Source organism: Carassius auratus, chromosome 11 (assembly GCF_003368295.1).
Source record: "Carassius auratus strain Wakin chromosome 11, ASM336829v1, whole genome shotgun sequence".
Classification (NCBI taxonomy): domain Eukaryota; kingdom Metazoa; phylum Chordata; class Actinopteri; order Cypriniformes; family Cyprinidae; genus Carassius; species Carassius auratus.
This window is the reverse complement of record NC_039253.1, coordinates 16,063,902-16,085,155: the sequence shown is the minus strand read 5'-3', so window position 1 is coordinate 16,085,155 and position 21,254 is coordinate 16,063,902. Positions and strand designations below refer to the sequence as shown.

General features: G+C 37.5%; 1 protein-coding gene across 2 annotated transcripts in view; it reads left to right on the top strand.

Annotated features, from left to right (window-relative positions):
• The first annotated feature begins 1,570 nt into the window (after positions 1–1,570).
• LOC113111202 (contactin-2-like) overlaps positions 1,571–21,254 on the top strand; it is a 28,038-nt gene continuing 8,354 nt past the window's right edge. The window contains exons 1-16 of one of the 2 annotated variants that reach the window (XM_026275735.1): positions 1,571–1,822; positions 7,408–8,347; positions 11,761–11,862; positions 15,344–15,485; positions 16,073–16,248; positions 16,367–16,462; positions 16,568–16,780; positions 16,874–16,976; positions 17,116–17,297; positions 17,988–18,124; positions 18,406–18,535; positions 18,748–18,898; positions 19,018–19,145; positions 19,521–19,696; positions 20,340–20,460; positions 20,792–20,950. In XM_026275735.1, the coding sequence (XP_026131520.1) occupies positions 11,805–11,862; positions 15,344–15,485; positions 16,073–16,248; positions 16,367–16,462; positions 16,568–16,780; positions 16,874–16,976; positions 17,116–17,297; positions 17,988–18,124; positions 18,406–18,535; positions 18,748–18,898; positions 19,018–19,145; positions 19,521–19,696; positions 20,340–20,460; positions 20,792–20,950 (1,972 nt within the window). In that variant the 5' untranslated portion in view covers positions 1,571–1,822; positions 7,408–8,347; positions 11,761–11,804. The remainder of the gene's footprint in view (positions 1,823–7,407; positions 8,348–11,760; positions 11,863–15,343; positions 15,486–16,072; positions 16,249–16,366; positions 16,463–16,567; positions 16,781–16,873; positions 16,977–17,115; positions 17,298–17,987; positions 18,125–18,405; positions 18,536–18,747; positions 18,899–19,017; positions 19,146–19,520; positions 19,697–20,339; positions 20,461–20,791; positions 20,951–21,254) is intronic. The other variant, XM_026275734.1, reaches the window with a different exon arrangement.

Genomic DNA, 21,254 nt, shown 5'->3' with positions numbered 1-21,254 from the left:
TTTGTATTGTAAAAAGCGCTATACAAATAAACTTGAATCGAATTGAATTTAATTAATTGAGTTGTGTTTCAACAAAGTATCCAATTCATTTCAAATATTTATCCTTTAATTCCTAGATCAGTGGTTCTCAGCTTTTTATAATGAGTGCACTTCACTCAGAAAACATTTGGCTCTCCCAAGTACCACTATAATGACCTATATTAAAATACAGTAGCATGGTAGGCCTACCTATACGGCTGCAGGTCTGCACAGTTCAAAAGCGAGGCAGTTTTATTCCTAATAGGAATATTTATTGTTGTCAGCCACTTTAACATTGTAAATACACAATTTGAACATAAACACTGCACAGTGCTTACAAACAGGTAAATAAAAAACAAAACAAACAAAAAATTTAATTAAAATGCGTTGTACCTAAAAGATAAATAAAAAACTATCATGCATAATTGTACAGGCTTCCGAACTAGGGCTGGGCTAGTCTATTGCCGATGGCTTTGTGATCGGCATTGTGATCCTTCAATATCCCAGTATGTATAGGAAAGCAAAAGATATATAGATTACTGCATTCGTTTTTTTTTTTTTTTTTTTTTTTTAAATACCATTCTGAAACATCCTGTAGTAAGTGCATTTGATGATGTGGTGGTTATCGCCTTTTATTGCCGAATCGGGGTCTTTTTTTATTCCAGCTCAAACATGTAAAAAAAAAAAACATTTTCCTCAAAAGTGGCCATCATTACAGTTGTTTCTATTTACAGATGTTTCTATTTCTCTATTTGCCTTGGCAGGCAACAGCACATGATCCTAGTTACCTGTGGTTGGCCTGGCTGTGCAACACTCAGAAAGCAACAAGCCAATCAGAAAATAGGCTCGTGAATATTAATTAGACAGGCCAAAATCTATTTGTTCTAAGCAGAGCTCCTGAGAAAGTATATTATTTAGATGGTTTTTGGTACTTATACCTCAAATACATATTATTAAGGACATCAAAACCTAAAATAAAAAAGCCTACACCCCACTGACAGGTAGATTTAGGGGTGGACTTTAATGCTTACATTGTTATCTAAAAACCCTACAGGTTAGAAAGCAATTTGATTACAGTCCTTTGGAATAAAATGAGTAGGCCTGCCTTTTCTGTGGTTAACTACTTTCTACTTTCAAACGTATTTGTATGCATCAGCGTTGAATAATATTATTCAGCCATTATTCGTAGTCTGTATGAATCAGTAGTGGCAGGAATAACGATCTGAACACAGATGGTGTGGTTTCCTCGAGATGTGAGGGTGTGCATATTGTGCCATTGGGGTTTCATTAGAGAGGTGTGAAGGGTGTGTTAGTGTATTTGTGTGTGTGTTCCAGTGGGGGAAGGGTACACACTTTACATCCTTTGAGGAAAACTTCTACCTTCTTTGTGTACATTCACTGTATTAAAGAAAAAAAGAGGTTCATTTACTTGTGTTGCATTAATCGTATTCCCTCATTTGAATCAAATGTAGAGTCAGAGGGAGGGGAGAGGAAGGATGAGAGAGAGAGAGAGAGAGGGAGAGGGAGAGGGAGAGGGAGAGGGAGAGGGGCGGGAGGAGGGATAAGGGGAATGATTTAGGCTATTATGAAAGGAAGATAGAGACAGAGTGAGGAACAGAGATCACGTCGTGCAGACGACAACATCCTTATTGCGACGGGGGCTGCAGCTGCTTAAAGAGAGAGAAAAATCTCATAATATTAGAAAAGGCCAGTGGCCGTTATTGACGCAGCGCGCGGCACCAGCAGCGTCACTGGAGGAGGCAGAGAGACGCGAGCACGTCCTCATTCAAAGCTTCTTACAAAGGTAAGAAAGCGCTTTCAAACCTTTATCGTCTAACACGTAATAATCCACTTAACAATTCCATTCATATTTCCTTTAATTCGTTATTTGGCTATTTTGTTGCAGTATTTAGGACTACAACCGCTGTGTTTATATTCTGCTTTGAGAACTGAAGCGTCCCATAATAATCTGTCAGGAAAGAGATTGCGCAATACAGTCTAGCGGAATAATAATTCGGGAATATTTCGGTAAACTATGGCATACTGTAGTTATCAGGAGGCCTAACGTTATATGAAATAAACACGTCTATCATCAAATAATGGGGTGGGCTTGTGTGAACGGCGAGTAACGGCGTTTTGTTTACACGGGAGCAACGAACCTTCTTGAAATCATAGCGGCTGATAGATAAGCATGAGTCTTACCTGAAACACATGTGCGAACTACTAGCCAAAGACACACATACATTAAATTGAGAAGTCTGTTATATAGCAGAAGTGCTGTCATAGGAGAGACCCGGGGTAGTTAACGCTTCATAACATTGTAACGTTTTATATTGCATTAAAGCGTATGATCTACTACTCATATGTAAAAGAGACCGGGGCTAGTTGCCACACTAGGAAGTTTAGTCGAAGGTCCAGTTAGACAATGTGTTTTCTCTAGTAGTTGTTTTGTTTGTTGTTTTCAAAGACCTCTTGCAAGCTGTCACACGTAGTTTAATCTATATGTCATAGTGTGCCAAATGCTCCATTTGTATTTTTACAATATTTGTTGGCTAAAACATTTATATTAATATTTTATGAATTATGAATTGTTAAATTTGGATAAAAATCCTGTTTAATGGCAGGTTCCAAAGTGCCAGCTAAGCCCATATTAATCGTTTTTCTTTTTGTAACCAAAAGTAAAAAAAAAAAATCTGTTTACTTTAAAAATAACCCTTTAAATAAACAATACCTGTTTAAAATAGAGATATTCTCCATAGAGATGTACATGTTCTAGCCTAGAAATATTATTCAGTAAGTTGCAATATTAAATTAAAGCATAACAATAAAGACATTTTCCATCAAGGCATCTTCAGCAACATGATATAAAGAATGCAGACCCTAGTCTGAACAAACTGCTCCAGTTCATAAATTCTGATCATAGACAAAAAGCACACCAAGGTCAGTATGCCCCAATACTAACTGCCTTGTTCTGTGACTCAGCCCTGTGGCACGAAATTCTCGCCTCATTTGATGGGGTTTTATTCTGTTCTTATCAGTTAAATCTGTATGACTTAAGCTGTCTTGTGCCTAGGCATTTCTCTATTAATAACGACTGAAGGCTTTGCACCATGCATTTCAGTGTTGCCCTTTGAATTCTGTGATCAGTCTCCACTCAGTTGTCTTTGTGTTCTTTGTAGCCACACTGAGATCTTTAATCTCTTCCTTCCTTTGAATCTGAATTACCAGAAGTATTGTTTAGAAGTTAGATCTAATGACCATGACCAGAAACTGAACCTGACAATTTTTAAACATTAAAAAAAATATATATTTTATCCCAACCGCATTTTGAAAACTTTTTAAAAGTAATTTGTGCAAAGTAATAAAGGTAGTACATAAATGGTCACTGACTCAGGTTTATTGGTGACAGTTGTAGTGAGAGAGATAATTTCAGAAGTATTTTGGAGGCTGGGGACAGCCATGGCCAAGGGTTAAAACTGATAGTGACAGACCGAGCAGCAGCAGCAAATTAAAGCTCAGTGAAGCACTGTGGAAAAGTACACCACGGACTGCTAATGCTGGCCTGCAGCAGCCCCATCAGTGTGATCAGGTGTGTGGCTGGAACCAAAAAATGTGAAACGGTGAGAGACTGAGAAAGAAAAAAACAGTAGTACGCAAGCAGCTCTTGGACATGATGCTGCTGATTCTGGCAGATTCTGATTTTGGCAGACTTATGACCTAGAATTTTTTATAAAATACTTCATGTAAATATAGCTTCACAATCTACTGGAATGAGGGCGTGTGCTATATCCACCACCCTCATAAAACATTCACGAGATCCCCGTGCTTTCAGAAGCAGATGAGGGTGAGCGACTAGCGCTCCAGATCTTTTTTTGATGGGTGTTGTCCATGTGGGCGATATATTCATTCATATTGACACCAAAATATCAAAAATTCCCAAATTTTTATGTGCTTTTCTTAAACCAAACATGTAGTTACCAAACAGGTAATCATGATAAGCAATATATTCAGTATCCTTCAAATGTTTAAACGTTTAGTTGTTGTTGTTTTTAAGAAGTCTCTTATGCTCAGCCAAGCTGCATTTATGTGATCAAAGATTTCAAAGATGAAATATTATTGCAATTTATAATAATTCCTATTTTAATATATTTTATTACATTTTGAATATTATTATTATTATTATTATTATTATTATTATTATTATTATTATTATTATTATTATTATTATTATGTTCTATACTAATTCATCAGTCATTCTCCACACTCTTTTTATTTAATATTTAAGGTAAGTTGTGGTAATATATATGTGTGTGTGTATATATATATATATATATATATATATATATATATATATTTTTTTTTTCACATTTTAAATGGACATCAAAATCCTAGATATTATATAAATGCAGAACACTTGCCAACTGAATTTCTTGTGGTTTGGGCATTTTGACACACTCTTTTAGCTAAGTAATTGGTCCCTAAATCGACCACTTTACACTTTAATAGACCGGCTCTACTTGTAGACTTTTTAAACAGTGGTCTCCATATCTGTTGCTATACGGCATGTTGTTTACTCCCAAGAGCTTGAAGGAAATGAGATAGATTCTGTGCCTCAAAACGTAATGGTTTCGCTGTTTTGTTACTGGAATGTCAAGGTTAGGACCTGTGATTCAGCTCCGATCAATAAACCTATTTCTGCATCTGTGGAGTGGACAAACTTGTAGCTAGTCCACATGATTAATTTGTTCACATTGTGAAGTGAGTATAAGATGGTTTGAATGACTAATAAGACATGCATATATATATATATATATATATATATATATATATATATATATATATATATATATTTACACCAATTAAAGTCATTTTAAGCTGCCAAAATTAGTAGAAATCATTTTACAACATCATTATTTAATGGTTCTTTCCATATTTGCATTTCAGTATAAATGGTAGCTGAAATCCACTTCTAGAAAAAGCTAAAATGACCCAGTCCTCTCATAGATCATGGACGAAGTGAGAATGAGATGCATCCACAGCGCTGTGTGAATCTATGTAAATGTGAGATGAAATTAGATTAGTATGGGAGCTGGAAGTAGATTCCTGTCCAGCTGCTGAAAAATGATCATGTAGAGAGCATTGAAGCCATGAACTCTGGCAGTCAGGATGATGTGCTTACAGAAGGGAAGTTTTAACTGAAGCGAAGTGTATCTGAACCGAAGTGTCACATATATTTGAAAGAGTCATTCATCCATAAGAGCATGTACTTACTTAACCCTGATCTGCACACATCCAGGTCACGAGTGCCTTCAGCAGTTCAACCATTCACTGGGAGTGCTAATAAAAATGTCTGATCAAACAGAGAGGAATAGGTCACTGGAAGGGTCGGAGACCACAAGATCAGATGTCTTTGTCAGAGGGTGATAAAGGTCAAGGACCTCCACATCTGTTGGGTTATGGAGGTCTCGTTGAGTTATGGCCATTAGAGAGAATGGATGGGCCTGTGTTTGAGGGAGAAGGTGGCAAATGAGGAAGAGTGGGGACTCTGATCTCTGTGAAGTGCTGAAGTACAGATGAGCTTCTGTTTTGTGTTCTGCAATGAGCACTTCTGGGACACAGAGCGGTCATTGTTCTCCTCAGGCATTGCTGCTGCAGATGCTGTATCTGTCAGTGAGAACATGCCATGCTCCAATTGAAGTCACTGGGCATTGTAATTGCAGTCTCTCCCTCGGTACGGCCACAGCCCCTTGTTATGTTTTAATGGGCCTTACCACAGCAAATGTGTAACAGAGAGAGTTCTATATGCAGCCTCTTCACTATGCGATCAGTTTCGGTCAACAGAATTGTAGAACAGTCAGCTAGATTAATTAAAATGATATTATGGTTAAAATTAAGGGCTGTGAATTCATTGAAAATGTATTACAAAATATTATATGCCTTTCAAAAGTTAGGTTTCAGTTTTTTTTTTTTATAATAATAAATAAATACTCCAGCACAGGGAGGACAAATTTGATCTAAAGTGACATTGGAGGCATTTATAATGTTACAAAAATTCTTCAAAGAAAAATGTATCAAGGTTTTTACAAAAACTTTCATCACTGATAATAAGAAATCTTTGTTATAGGATCATGTGACTCTTCATGCGAATTTGTAGGAGTAATGGATCCTAAAAATGCAGCTTTTTATATAAATGACAAAAAATGAACTAAATATAAAATAATATATAAAATAAAGATGTTTAGGAAATGCAAAATAGGAAACATTAAAATATTAAAGTTTTTTTTCTCAAAATTACTGTGCATGATATTTGTTTTAAAAACATCTTACCAAACCCAAAGTTTTGAAGTATAATAATTTCCATATGAACAAATAAGCTGATAATTTATTTACCTGTGATAGCCTATAAAAGGCTAATATTATATTCTATCTAAATAAACAAAAACAAAAAAATCTGAAATCAGCCATTTTAAATGCTACAATAAATTTAGGCGTCACAAAATTATAATGTACAGTATTATTTTAATATTTAATCAAGGTTACATTTAGATTAACTTTAATTGAGCATTAGATTAGGCAAATATAAGTGTTCACAATCACAATTAAATGTAATTTCTGTAATTAATCTGTAAGGTCAGCCGTTAATTAATATTGTAACCATATACTGTGTTTATCAAAATCAGGATTGATATATCAGTGTTTAGAATTTTATTCCCTGAGTTAAAATGTTCAAAGAATGCTTCTTTTGTGAGCCTTTTGAAGGTCACCAAATTTCAGTCTGTTTCCTCTTCAAAAAGCACAAGCATATCATCGTCCTCTGTGAAGTGAGCTAAGCTATTACAGGACATTTCATCTTGGCGGGCTGTCAACACTCACAGACTATCATGTTGATATTTCAGTTGCAGGAGGGCTAGTGGGTCCACATGAGGCTGTTTGTCTTCTCAGGTCTCTCGCCCTCACACACTTTCTCTTGTGAGTTTGATACATGGCCGTGGCCTTCAGGGCCCAAACTGGCACCACTTTACGTACCATCTGCAGGGCACGGGGAGGCAATGAGGTGTCGTTTAATGTGTGCATGTATATAAGAACAATTGAAACAGGTGGTGCACAAGCTGCTGCTTTAGTTTTATGTACTGAATGTGTGCATCCTGCATATTTAATGTTTATGGGTGATTAATCTTTTAGAGCCATATTTACTTGAATTCTTGACCACATACTTTTAGATCATCCATGTGATTTCAACCATCACTGTGACCTTTTTCACTTATTGTATGTATATATCTTAAGAATACAATGGATATAGTAGTAATAGACAGAAATATATGTGATGAGTCAGCTGCCTCCTCCCTGATTATCATCGGCACCCCGTCCTAAATCGCCGCATTTCACCAGGCTCCCGACAGGAGTGATTTTGTGAGAGAGGAGGGGCGCTGGACGAGCCAGGGTGGCCAGGATGACAGGCTGTTCATCCCCTGCAAGCGCCACGGCCAACGAGAAGGATGTGACCGATAGAAGAAGCCGCTGCCCCTTGCGCCCCGTACCGAAGAGGAGAGCGCATACGCCCTCCGGACTCCGGACTCCACCCCTTACCTGGACCCTTCCTCCATGAACACTGCCCAACCCAAACGAACCCTGCAGCACGTCGAGGACACCAGATCCCCTGTTTGTTTTGGACACTCTCCCCCTTTGGCCACTTTTATTTCCCTGTTTTGTTTTGTTTTCTGTTAATAAAAGCCCACTGTGTCTGTCGTTTGCTCCTCCCACCACATTTTATAACCACATAAATTATAAAAATAATATATAATTAAAAACTGAAGTAAATAATTACAGATATTATAAAATATCCTTTAAAATGATTTTTTTCAATGTAGGGGAGCAAACTGAAGTCAGTCAATTGAACTTGGTCAGTCACCCCGTCTTGAATATGTGTCCTGTCTTTTAGCGTTGCATTGCATGTGCAGTTAACATTAGAATGACTTTTCACAATGTAGTTAGATTGAGAGTCAACACAAGTGTAGCTTAAACCAAATTTGAAGGACTCGAGCTTTGTTTGACCTAAATGAAAATATCATTGTTTAGACTAAGCAATTTTAGCACAGGTCTTTGGGTCTGTGAAATCTGAGCCATTCCAGTTTGAACAGAGATCTGATTTCAGATATCCACACAAGCCAAGGCAAAGACAGCATTTTAAGATGAAGATTTTTATCACCACTGGCTGCCACGCTGCTGTCTAAGGCCATGCTGTACTCAGCCTCAGCACTTTTCCCAGCGCCTGTGCTCTCCTGTCTGTTGCGGTGGCACCAATTAGAGCTACTGTGACAGTTGTCCTCAGGTACATTATACTAGCATGTCTTTGACTGCTCAATATATGGGAAATGCACAACCACACAATGTTCTATACAAGCAAAATTCTATTGCTGATATCGTTTTCTGAATAAAAGGTACCACACTCATATTAGTCACATCTTACACTTATTAATTAACATCATTCATTGCTTTAGTTTATAATAAAGCCCCATGCTTTTTTCTTTTTGGATAGCAGCCTTCAAACCTCATTCAACATTTCATTAGATTATTGCTGCTTTAGTAACTGACAGCTAGGTGAACTATCGAGAAAGGCAAGACTTTAATAATGCATGGTACAACCCTAAAAGGCAGTACGTCAGCAGAGCCATTGAGCTTGGATTTGTAGATCACCATTGGGAACCGCTGTGAAAAATAACAAACATAAAGCTTTATTAAAAGTGCTTAAGTTCTTTTGATTTAAAATTTGTGAATCTTAGATTCAAATGTTTAAAGACATTAGTAAAGACAAAATTAACTTTCATGTATCCCATTGAAGCTTTCAGTAGTATCTGTTAATTACACAATGGGGTTTACACTTTAATCATGCTCTCTGCTTTATTGTCATGTTTTATAGATTCTAAGCTTAATGGCATAGTCATTATAATGATTTGGTTTAATGTACCCAAGACTCAAGTTCCTAAATAAGTTCCAGCTTTGTGTCACTGTTCAGACACTGGGGAGATGACTCACTGCTCTGAGCAAACATGTTGAACAGCAAACAATCACAACAAACAGCTAATCGTGGCATGAATAATCATGAAAGGATGCACTTGGTGTTGAATCCACAGACCTGTAGTTTTAGATTTGCTGTGGAGTGACTCATTACACAATTCTGGCATCTGCAAATGAAGTAGTAAACCAGAAACTTATTTTTAGTTTTTAAAATAGATGTTTTTTGTTTTTTTTTTGCATGGATCATCATTATAATTCCTCCCCACTGCTGCTGTTTTAGCTCTGGCTATCAAGTGCTAACTTTATCTGCAAACTCAGATTGCAAATACTGAATATTTATTCTGTGACAAGACTGTGACTTGGGGACACTAAGCCATACAATTTAGATCAGGCTTGGACTGGTTCAGTGTATACCAATTTGATTTACTTTAGGAATATTCAGACTGGCAAGACGTTTCTTGCTGTATCAGCTGTAATGTATAGCAGTTTGGCTGTTTGTAGACCAAAGTATTTTTTTTTTTTGAGGATGCAGTTAGTGTCCAACAGAACCTGAAGGTATGTAGATGAAGGTAGACTGATAAAAAAATTCCTTAGATATGTTTATTTTGTTGAGTCTCCACATAGACTTCAATAAGCCACCTGCGAGGGAAGATCCATTTTGGGGGGCTAAGTCCCATTAGCAGATGTCAGGGCAGCAGTAAAAGCGTCATTGCCCTAGGCAGTACTTCAGTCCTACAAGAAACCTGGCTTTTGAGAAAAGGAAGTACTCAGATGAATGTATGATGCTAGGCACTAGACAGGAATGAAATGGCCATAGGGAACACTAGGACTTTTTCAGGTGGCCTCTTGTTAGCCGAATTTCCAAAAAATGTTACATGTACAAAGGGAGGTTGTTGCTGTTTATTGGTTATTCACTCCCCCCACTGACAATTCCTGCCAAACCTGAGACTCGAACCCACAGCCTTAAGGTTACAAGGCTGACTTTCTATCTATTAGGCCATGCCTGCCCCATTTAAACCACAATGATGACACCATCTCCCTGCACAAATTAATAGAAATGTTTAGCAGGGTTGATCTAGTATACATTTTCAGGCTCACTCTGTTTCTATGTGTAGAATTTGTCACCCTCAGGAAGCAGTCAGCCTCAAGCACTGTTATGAATGTCCTTAGCTCTGACGTTTGAAATGGACGCAGAAAAACAAGGGGATTTAACAGAAAAGTGTTGGAGCAAGAGGCATGATTCACTGTAGGAAGGTGTGAACCTGAGAAATACACAAAGATCTTGTCAAAATGAAAATGTGTAATTTTGTTAATTAAAGGGTTGCTTTTGCAATATTAAAATATCAGTTAAAAAGACAACATTTTATTTTAAATGTGCTGCATGCATATTTAAAAAAAAAAAAAACAGTTAAAATCAGTAGGCCCATTTTAAAGTGTTGCTTTTGCAATACTATAATAATAAATATAAAATGTATAAGTAATTAAAAAATATGTTTTTTATTTTAAATATATATATATATATATATATATATATATATATATATATATATATATATATATTTTTTTTTTTTTTTTTTTTTTTTTTTTTTATAAGTCTCTCTGATGATAGGGTATGGTAGATGGACTACAGAGTCCTTAAATGGTAAATCAAATCATAACAGAGAGCTTGCTGTAAATGTGTGCATTGATGCATTGATTGATTTTTGTGTTCATTGACAAACAGCCCTCTCATATTCATGCATACTGTACTTCTACTGCAGCATGAGGAAAATCCTGTCAGCTACATCCTGACAGCCAGCACATTACGCCGTGCTAAGTAGAGTGCGGTTGAAAAGACTGTGACAACACACCGAAGCAGTGCTGATAAAACAAGCATTTGAGTGCAGTCAGGTGGCAATCAGAGTCTTGTTTGGTGTAATTAAGACATTTCTCTGATAAAAGCCCATTTCTCTCTTTTTTAAACCTCTACAAACGACTGCTGGATTGCTTCCAGGGGGCATTCTCATCACAAACAGCACATCTGTGCTGACGCTTCGTGGTTCTCAGCTTCACCTGCAGACATACCGAGAACTGCAGAGCAGCGGCTCTTGCTGCGATTGCCATTACTTGGGCCAGGAAAAAGATGTGCAGTTGCCAATTACTGGGCTGCACAGTGAAGGAAACAATCCTGCACACTCAAAGCAGATGTGAGGGCCGGATGGCGAATGGTGCAAAACAGATGCTCCCCAGCGCACTCTTGTCAATTTAGCCGCTAGACAATTTGATGTCCCTGTTTTATAAGCCCCGAATCTGAGGCATGCATCAGCAGGTGACACATCAGGGCGAGGGAGCGGTGAATATGACGGTGTAGAGTGGATTTTCAGGTTGTCAGAGGAATATAGTGTCAGAATAAATCAGAATTTGTTGCCAATTGAAAACACACAGCCATGCATCCTCACATTGGTTGGACAAGGCTGTTATGATTCTTTTCAGTTGTAAAAGAGACACAGAAAAATAAAATATATCCATATGTGCACCTAAACTCATCCTTCTTCCTTCTTCTTTCTTCTGTGGAACATAATAGAAGATATTTTGGGATATTTTTCAATGTTTTCTTATTTTCAATAGAATTGGTCCACAAACTTTCATTCTTGGGTGAAATGTTACCTTCATTTAAAAATAAGGTTGATGCTCATCTCAGAATCAGCCTATTTTCTGTGAGTCATCTAGGTTTTTGTTTGTCCCCAGGAGCTGAAAGGCCTCTGTCTTTTGTCTGAGTGTGGAGTAGGAGGATGAGGATTCTGTTGTGTCTGCTGTCTCTCAGCTCTCTGGCTCTGAGCTACGCACTGGGTAAGTATGATCTGTTCTGATGTCTCCCATCATCTCAACTCAGTCAAGATCCCATTTGCAAATATACTTAGGAGGTCTTGCTCAGCCCTTCCCCCATTAGTGAAACTTCGTTACCACTCACCCTTTGTTCTTATTTTTTCTATATTCCCTCTGCTCCAGCATTTCCTTGTTGAAACATCATTGAAATGTACGTTGTCACTTTGATGGTGTCTGGGATGTGTGGTTTTAGGCTTGTGCATCAGAGGGGGGCCACAAATTCAGATTAATTATTCATTGTGTTATCTTAGATCAGTGGGCAGAAGGGATTTGATTTACTTGAGAGGTGTTTTTGACGGCTGAAGTAATCCAGGGCCCATTAAACATTGATAAAAATGTGCTTTTGCCCATAATGCTATTAACTTGGCAAACAGCACTCTAGTCAAAGTTGTACTAGTTTCACGGGCATAAAATCTGGTCCACTTTGCACCAAATTCTGGCCAGGAGCCACCATCTCACCAACATAAGAGACCGAGCATAATTTGTTTTATTTTCACCTGCCATTTAGGGGAAGATTTATCTAAAATTGTTGATTCCACAAAAAATAGACTGTGAAAAGTGAAATATTTAGATAACACTTCAGCAGTGTTACTGCTTGCAAAAAAATTATTTTTTTAAAATGGGGAAACAAATCTGCTCACTTCTTCAACTTTCTACCTACTTTTAAATCAGACTTTGTTTCCTGGTGCATCCAACCAATCAGAGTACAGTTTCTGCTCACTGTTTCTTAGACCTACAACATTGTTTGCTCATTTATTTGATCAAAAATACAGCAATATTGTGAATATTATGACAATTTAACTTTACTATTTTATTATATTTAAAAAATGTAATTTAGTGCTGTCATGGCAAAGCTGAATTTTCAGCAGCCATTACTCCAGTCTTTTAGTGTCACATGATCCTTCAGAAATCAATATGCTGATTTGGTGCTTAAGAAACATTTTTTTTTTATTATTATTAGCAATGTTGAAAACAATTGTGCTGCTTAATATTTTTGTGGAAACTGTGCTACATTTTTTTCAGGAATCTTTCAGTTAATGGAAAGTTAAAAAGAACAGAATATAATCTTTTGTTACATTTATATATGTCTTTGCTCACTTATTCAATTTAATGCATCCTTACTGAATTAGAGTTTTAATTTCTTTCATAAATCTGTAATGTGTAAACACCAAAACATGGGCAAGGAAAGGAACGGTTAGAGAATATACCTAATCATATCATAATCAATATACCTAAATGGTTAGAGAATATACCTAATCATATTCACTGTACTGGGGAAAATGTCTAGGTTCTGATGTATCATCACAGGCATTTAGATTGAACAAAACAATTACTGTTTCTAGTCTAGTACACAGAAGTAACTACACATAGAGACTGTGAAGAGCTGTTGAGAGACTTGAGTGGAAAAGAACTTAAGTGGCAGTTTTGAGCTGTTTGTCCCCATTACTGGGAGCAGCCATCACACCTCTGAATTTGACTGTAATCTCAGAGCAGAAACCCTCTCTTGGAGCCGGCTCCCCTTCTATACTCATCTCTCCTCCCCTGCCTCCCTATTATTTCAAGGTCTTATCAGAACTTGTCTTTTTAAGGGAAACACCACAATTTTTCCATATTCCACTATGTTCTTCATTCATCTTAGACGAGTTGATATGTACCCGTCTCAGTGCATGCACTCAAACGCTGTAGCGTGCGGCGCCACTATGCTAGCTTTTAGCTCAGCACCATTCATTCCTTATGATCCAAACAGGGATGAATTTAGAAGCTACCAAAAACTTCCATGTTTTCCTATTTAAAGATAGCAACATACAAGTACAAGTAAAAGCAAAATTAAAAAAGAAGAAAATAAACAATATATAAAATGTTCATACACAACTTGATTAACAAGATTGTGTTCAGTTTTAACTCTTTCTTACATTTTTTAATTTTTAGTAAGAATACGAAGCACTTCATCTGGTTCATCAACTTAACATCTTTTATTCCAGCACAAGAAAATTTCTGCATCTGAAATAGCATTTAAATGTATTTACTCAGTTTATGTATCTCAGAGGGGACATGGATGCATTTAACCTGCAGTTACAGATGCATAAATAGGTCTAATGTTATGTTTTAAACATAAAATGTTGAATACTGATATCTGTAAGAATTTAAAACGTGAAAAAATGGTCAAAACGTGAAATTAAAACCACCAGTAGGTGGCAGCAAGTGACTGAGTCATTGAGCTTCAACCGAGCGGCAACCTCCCGCTCTCTCTCGTGAAGCCCATACGGAAGTGACTAACACTGTAATTCATCGACCGGCCGCTTGAGGCTGGCTGCAAAAGGGAGTCAATCCCATAGACTCTCCATGTTAAAATGCCCAACTTTACAGCAAAAAAAAAAAAAAAAACCTTTACAGCCTGGTGCAAAAAAATTATTTTGGTCTTTTGGTCTGTGTTCTTTTGACTTCTGTCTATTTTGTAGTAAGTAACAAATATTCCTCGGGGAAATGCATCGGAGTAAAAGTATAAATTTTAATTAGGAAATGTAGTGGAGTAAAAGTAAAAATGGCTAAAAAAAACCTCAAGTATAGTACAGATAGTCCCAAAAAATACTTAAGTAATGTAATAAAATATTATTACTTCGTAACATTAGATTACACCACAGCTAAATACCAGTAGGGAGGAAAAAAATGACTTAATTCAATACATTATATTCTCTGAAAACGATATCAATATCTGCAATTTATTAATAAATGAATGTATCTTGTTTTAGGAATGTGTTACTGGAAAATACGAGAACAAAGAACAAAGAACTTTTTTCATAGTACTCTAATCCATCACAAATTGCATTATAATACACAGTCTCAATTCAAAAAGAAGCACCAATTTATTTAAAAATAGAAAGGCAAAATCCTAGTCATAGTTGCAAACACTGACACAAATGTACACACAGTCCTATATAATCCAAACTCAATCTTGACCCAGTTCATAATGCATCATATGCGTTTACGGCTACCTGGAGACAAACTCTCCCGTTCCCCTCTGTTCTGTCAAAATATCTGAGTGCGTGCAATTCTTTCTGACAGCTTGTATTCCCTGCTGACTTTCCCCGGGTGGAGTACACTCCCACTCTGAGTGCAAATACGCTGGAGTTGTTAGGCACGCACGCCCCCTGTATCTGTCGGTTTGGCACAGTACACTAGCTGTCAAAGGAGGCAGTACAAAAAGCCTGAGCATGACAAGAATACTTGAGCTAGATTACTCTCATATATATTTTACTATACCCTTGACTTTCATTTAGTGTTCTGTTGCCTGCTTAATCATCTGGTAACAGGAAAGCTGTTGGTTAAAATGCAAGGGGTCACCATGCTAAAAGGCCATGAATGCTGTTTTTGATTTAAAAGCATTTTGTGACAGTCTTTGTTGAAATGTTTCTAACAGACAGTAACGGTGGGCACATTTTTGTAGGTGGGGATGTGTGTGTGTCGGGTCATGACAGTGGCCCTGTGTTTGAGGAGCAGCCGTCTAGTCTGATTTACCCAGAGGGGATGCCAGAAGGCAAGGTGACCCTGAGCTGCCAGGCTCGCGCCAGCCCTGCTGCTATTTACCGGTATTCACATCAGCTTTTTGGCACTTACACTTTATCGAACAAAACAGGACCTTTATTCACTATTCACTTTATTCACATGATCTAACTTAAAACACAAACATTGTAAAAATATTTTTACCAAAATAAATTCTTTCAAATACTATATATTTGAAATTGAAGTCTTTTGTAAAATTATAAATGTCTTTATTGTAATTTTGATCAGTTTCATGCATTTTAGTTTGTTGGCTAAAAGTGTTACTGACCCAAATAGTCTAGTTATATACATTAACTTCTCAAAATCTTGTTGTATATTTATGCTTAGAAAAAACACTATTTGTCAATATGGTAAGAAAATAAACAATGATATATATTCTCTGAAACTATGTTTTAATATGCAATTTTGCTTCTTAAGCCTTAAAAATCTCCTTATTTAAAAGACGGTAAAAATATTTTTTCAGGAAAACCAAGCAAAAATATATATTTTAATACAATATGCATGCTGTCCCCACAACGAGTGTACTACAAGTTTGCCTGAATAAATGATTGGTTATGCACTTTTTTTAAGCTAGAATCTATTGAAGTTAGATCTTGTATGTGATTTTTCACAGGTGGCGTGTGAATGGCACTGAAATAGCATTTGTCGAGGATTCGCACTACACACAGGTCGCAGGAAACCTTGTGATCAATAACCCTCAGAATGGGCGAGATGGTGGGTCATACCAGTGTCTCGCCGTCAACCGCTGTGGCACCATCATTAGCCGAGTGGCTAACCTCAAATTTGGCTGTGAGTTCAAACCAAATGATTTTGTTTTCCCAGTGTGAAAACTATTCCTTTCTGAATAAAAGTAGCAGGAGGTGAAATTGTACTCTACCTGTCCTGATTAATGTTGTGTGCATTCTAGACCTCCATGACTTCCCCCCTGAGAGTAGAAGCCCTCAGACGGTCCATGAAGGTGCAGGAACCTTTCTTGCCTGTCAGCCACCAGCTCATTACCCAGGTATGATTGCACGCTATCAGTTAGTGTAACATTTCACTCTATATTCAGTTTATTTATTTCCTCAAATGTTTATATTACATCTTCCATTCATTTTGTTCCACCTAGCATTGTCCTACCGCTGGTTCATAAATGAGTTCCCCAACTTCATCCAGCCAGAGGGGGGCAGATGGTTTGTTTCTCAGGTGACGGGTAACTTGTATCTTGCTAATGCAAGGGCCAATGACACGGGCAACTATTTCTGCTTCACCACCATCAACATGGACATCAGCACCAAGAGCATCTTCAGCAAAGCTGTCCAGCTCACTGTTTACCCTAATGGTTAGTTAAAATAAGAAACAAGCTCAAGTACATGCAGCTATCAAAATAACATTTTATATTTAAAAAAAAGTATTGCGTTTTGATTTTCCAAAGCAAACCCAAGGAAAGCCGCTCCAAATGTCCGAGTGCGTTTTCCCGCTGAGACGTATGCATTATCGGGACAAACTGTACAGCTGGAATGCTTTGCCTATGGCAAGTAAGTCCCCCTTAGCTCCTCACTTCCCTTCAGAGATCACTGCGACATCTGTTCAACATAACCCATAACTCAGTCAGCTATAAAAATTGAAAAAATTTCTCTAAAATCCTTTTGCTCACTCTTTACTGCCCTCCCTAAGTCCCATTCCTAAAATCCGCTGGAGGAAGGTCGATGGGATTTTACCACCGAAGGTCGGCGCAAGTGCAGAGGGACCCACCCTGATTATTCCTGAACTGAATTTTGATGACGAGGGCATGTATGAGTGTGAGGTTTACACCTCAGAGGGCCGTGAGACACATCAGGGACGTGTCTCTGTGCAAGGTAGGCACAACGTCAGAACTAGAATGATATTTTCTACTAGGTTTTCCTCTTTCTACCTTTGGTAGAGGTTTGATGCAGCATAAAACTTTCTTGTTAACTAAAATTATTAAAAATTGTTAATTAGAAGAAGCTAAAATAAAATATACAATATAAATTCTATAAATATAAATATTACAAATAGACTAAAAAACGAAAAATTGAAATTAAAATTGAATAAGTTTAAATGCTAAAACAAAATAGAAATGAAAATGAATTAAAGTTATGTACTGTGTGTGCTCTTGTTTTTGTGACATATCAGGACATAACCCATGTCCCCATTTTTCAAAACGCTTATAAATCACACACAATGAGTTTTTTTGAAAAAGTAAAAATGCACAAAGTTTCCTGTGAGGGTTAGGTTTAGAGGTAGGGTTGGTGAAGGGCGATAGAATATACAGTTTCTACAGTATAAAAACCATTACGTCAATGGGATGTCCCCACTTTTCACAAAAACAAACGTGAGTGTGTTTGTGTGTGTGTGTGTGTGTGTGAGTGTGTGTGTGTGTGTGTACAAAACAACAAAATTTAAATTCAAAACTAATAATATCAAAATAAAAGCTGATTCATTATATTAATAAATAAATACACATCAATCCACTTATTAGGGAGAGAAGTAAAATCTGCTGGTTTGTTTGTGTTCTCTCTTCCCAGCCCAGCCTGAGTGGCTTCAGGTCATGAGTGACTCTGAGGTGGAAATCAGTTCGGAGCTGCAGTGGAGCTGTGCTGCTTCGGGCAAACCGAGACCCACCATTGGATGGCTCCGTAACGGACAGCCCCTCACCACACAGGTCAGCCATATATGCACGCATGCACACACTAAACTAGCTGGATTGTCATCTGACAATGTGTGTGTTATCAGAAATGAACAGGACCTCTGACTGTCAAGACTGATATATGCTAACTCATTTTTAGAAAACTCTTCATGTCTTTGAGGCAGGGAGATGTGACAGTGAATAACCTGCTCATTATTTTCTCAGCTGCAGGTATATTGATAAGAGAAATGTCGTGTGGCCCTCTGCTGGCATTAATGTGAATGTGCATCATGTCTCTTACAATTACCTGTCCGCAGGACCGTGTGGAAGTGATTAACGGGCGACTGAGGATCAGTAACCTCGCCTTGGAGGATTCAGGGATGTATCAGTGTGTGGCCGAAAACAAACATGGCACCATTTACTCAAACGCTGAGCTCAGAGTTCAAGGTGAGCACAAATGAATTTCAAAATGAAAGCAAAAAAGAATGCAACTGCGTAAAACATTGACACATTTCTCTTGTTATCTACCTTAATGCACTTCAAACCCCCTTGTGCCCACCCAGTCATACCTGAACCCCAATTATAGTATGATCTGTGTTTAAATCCTCTCTGTATGGTTCCCCATCTCCCTTCCTCCTCGTCCTGTCACCGGATTTTAGTTCAGGCTCCAGACTTCAGGTTAAATCCAGTACGTAAGCTTGTTCCTGCTGCTCGTGGTGGACAGGTGAAAATGGAGTGTAAGCCTCGGGCGGCTCCTAAACCCACTCTCTTCTGGAGCCGTGGCACAGAGCTACTGACCAATAGTACCAGGTAATCCAGTAATGTTTCAAAGTGTTTCAAAGACCTCCTAAATGCTTTAAAACATGGCCTTGTGAGCTGTTTGTAGATGCTTTGAGTACAGTGATCTCAAAAAGAGGATTTTTCTCCAGGATAACAGTCACTCCAGATGGAGTTCTGTGGATCTACAATATCAGTCGCTCCGATGAGGGAAAGTACACCTGCTTTGCAGAAAACTACCTTGGCAAAGCCAACAGCACGGGACACCTGTCTGTCAGAGGTAACAAAACACATTTTTTTGTATTTTTATCTACTTTAAAAGGTCTCAGGTTATCTGTTTTGCACTAAATATTGTTGCAGAAGTGGGAGTTTATATGCATAGTTTTTTTTAACACAGATTACACTTGAAAAGTGTAAGATCCTGTAAAACCCATAAACAATGTTTCTTTATCGGGACTTTATAGACTTTATGAGCTTTTTAGCCTAGTTTGCTTTGGATGTAAACACCTTTCTATCTGCATGTTCACATATCTTATGATTTTAAGCCTGAGTGTGTTTTTGTCTTATTGATCTGCACATAAACCTTTAAAATACTAATGTGGGTGCAGATTCTTTCAGTTTATGAAGTTATGTTTTTCACCATTTTCTCAAACAGATGCCACAAAAATCACATTAGCACCCTCTAATGCTGACATCAATCAGGGTGAAAATGCCACTCTGCAGTGCCATGCGTCACATGACCCTACTATGGATCTCACCTTCACCTGGTTCCTCAATGGAGTTCTGCTGGACCTCGAGGAACCAAATGGAAACTATCGGCGTTTGGAGGGGGTGAGCACTTGATGTCAGTGGGTGTTTAAAAAACTGTACACTTCAGTACATTAACTCTTTAAGATTTACACAAAAATTTAAGTATGTTATGCTCACCAAGGCTGTGTTAATTTGATCAAATACACAGTATAAACAATTATATTGTGAAAATAATTGTTTTATATTTTAATATATTTTAAAATGTATTTTTTTTTTTATTGTTATTGATTTTTTTTTTTTTTTCATTTTTGATAAAGAGAAAGTTTATGCTAAAAACAACTTAGAGCATAGAGGATCTCTGACAACCACCCACAACACCCTAGCAAATACCACTTACACCTTCTTTAATAAAATGTGAAAATCTAGTTATGTTCTTAAAATTTTAAATTAAAAAGATTAGTAAAACAATTTGAATTTGTATTCCAATAGCGGCAGGCTCTTCACACACTCTGAGATTAGCTTTAATAGGATTCACTTCAAAGTAAATGCCTTTTAGACATATTATATTCTGTACAGTCAATTTTAAAATTCCAAATTCGAAACCTCTCCAGATTAAGCATGTAATAAAAACCATGATAAAACTCCTATGAAGTTGAAGTGGGCTTCTGGGTTTTGGGTTACTTCTAACACAGTTTACTTTTCTTTTCCCTGTCATTTTATATAGAAAGAGACGATTGGTGACCTGTTGATAGTGAACGGACAGCTCAGTCACGCTGGCACATACACCTGCACGGCCCAGACGGTGGTGGACAGTGCTGTGGCCTCGGCCAAGCTGGTTGTGAGGGGTGAGGGCTTCCAGCTGGCCGAGCACTGATAGAGACCTTATGAAAGCTCAGTTCACCAGCCTGCAGCCCTGCATTTGTGTTTTACCTTAGCTTGATCATTTTTGCTCAGACAACTCTCAGCTCTCAGCCCTGTGAGAATGCATGAAATGTAGAGTCATGAAATATAAATTTAGCAGATCTATTTCCTTGGGGTTTAGTTCCCATATGCCCATTTGGTACAGATTTTGTTTAAGAAAGCTGACCCAACTAGCCGTGTGCATGAATATAAATATATATATAAAAAAAGAAGAAGTTTATTTTCTGGTAAAGCTAAATGTTTCTTTCTTTACAGGCCCACCAGGACCTCCTGGAGGTTTATTGGTGACTAGTGTCAATGACACTTCAGTTGAGCTGAGATGGAGTCGTGGATATGATAACCACAGTCCCATTGGCAAGTATGTCATCCTGGGCCGATCCTCACAGACTCACGACTGGAAGAGGATGAGGACAGGTGAGGTCATGGGCTATTTTGATGCAATACAAACACAACTTACTGCATAATAGTAGAATTTATATTTTTGCATAAATATTATTACAAATAGGCTTATAATGAAAAGTGTTTTTTTTTCTATAAATGTTTAGAACTTTATTTCATAACCCTGAATTCTTCACAGTCCCCCTTTTTTTGCCCTCAGTTGCTTTTTTTGCTGTGGAGTTAAAACATTTCCAAACATGATCAAAAGATGAATATAACACAAAACTACAGAATTTCACATTTTATTATTGGGCGTTTCAACACATACATGTTTTACCAA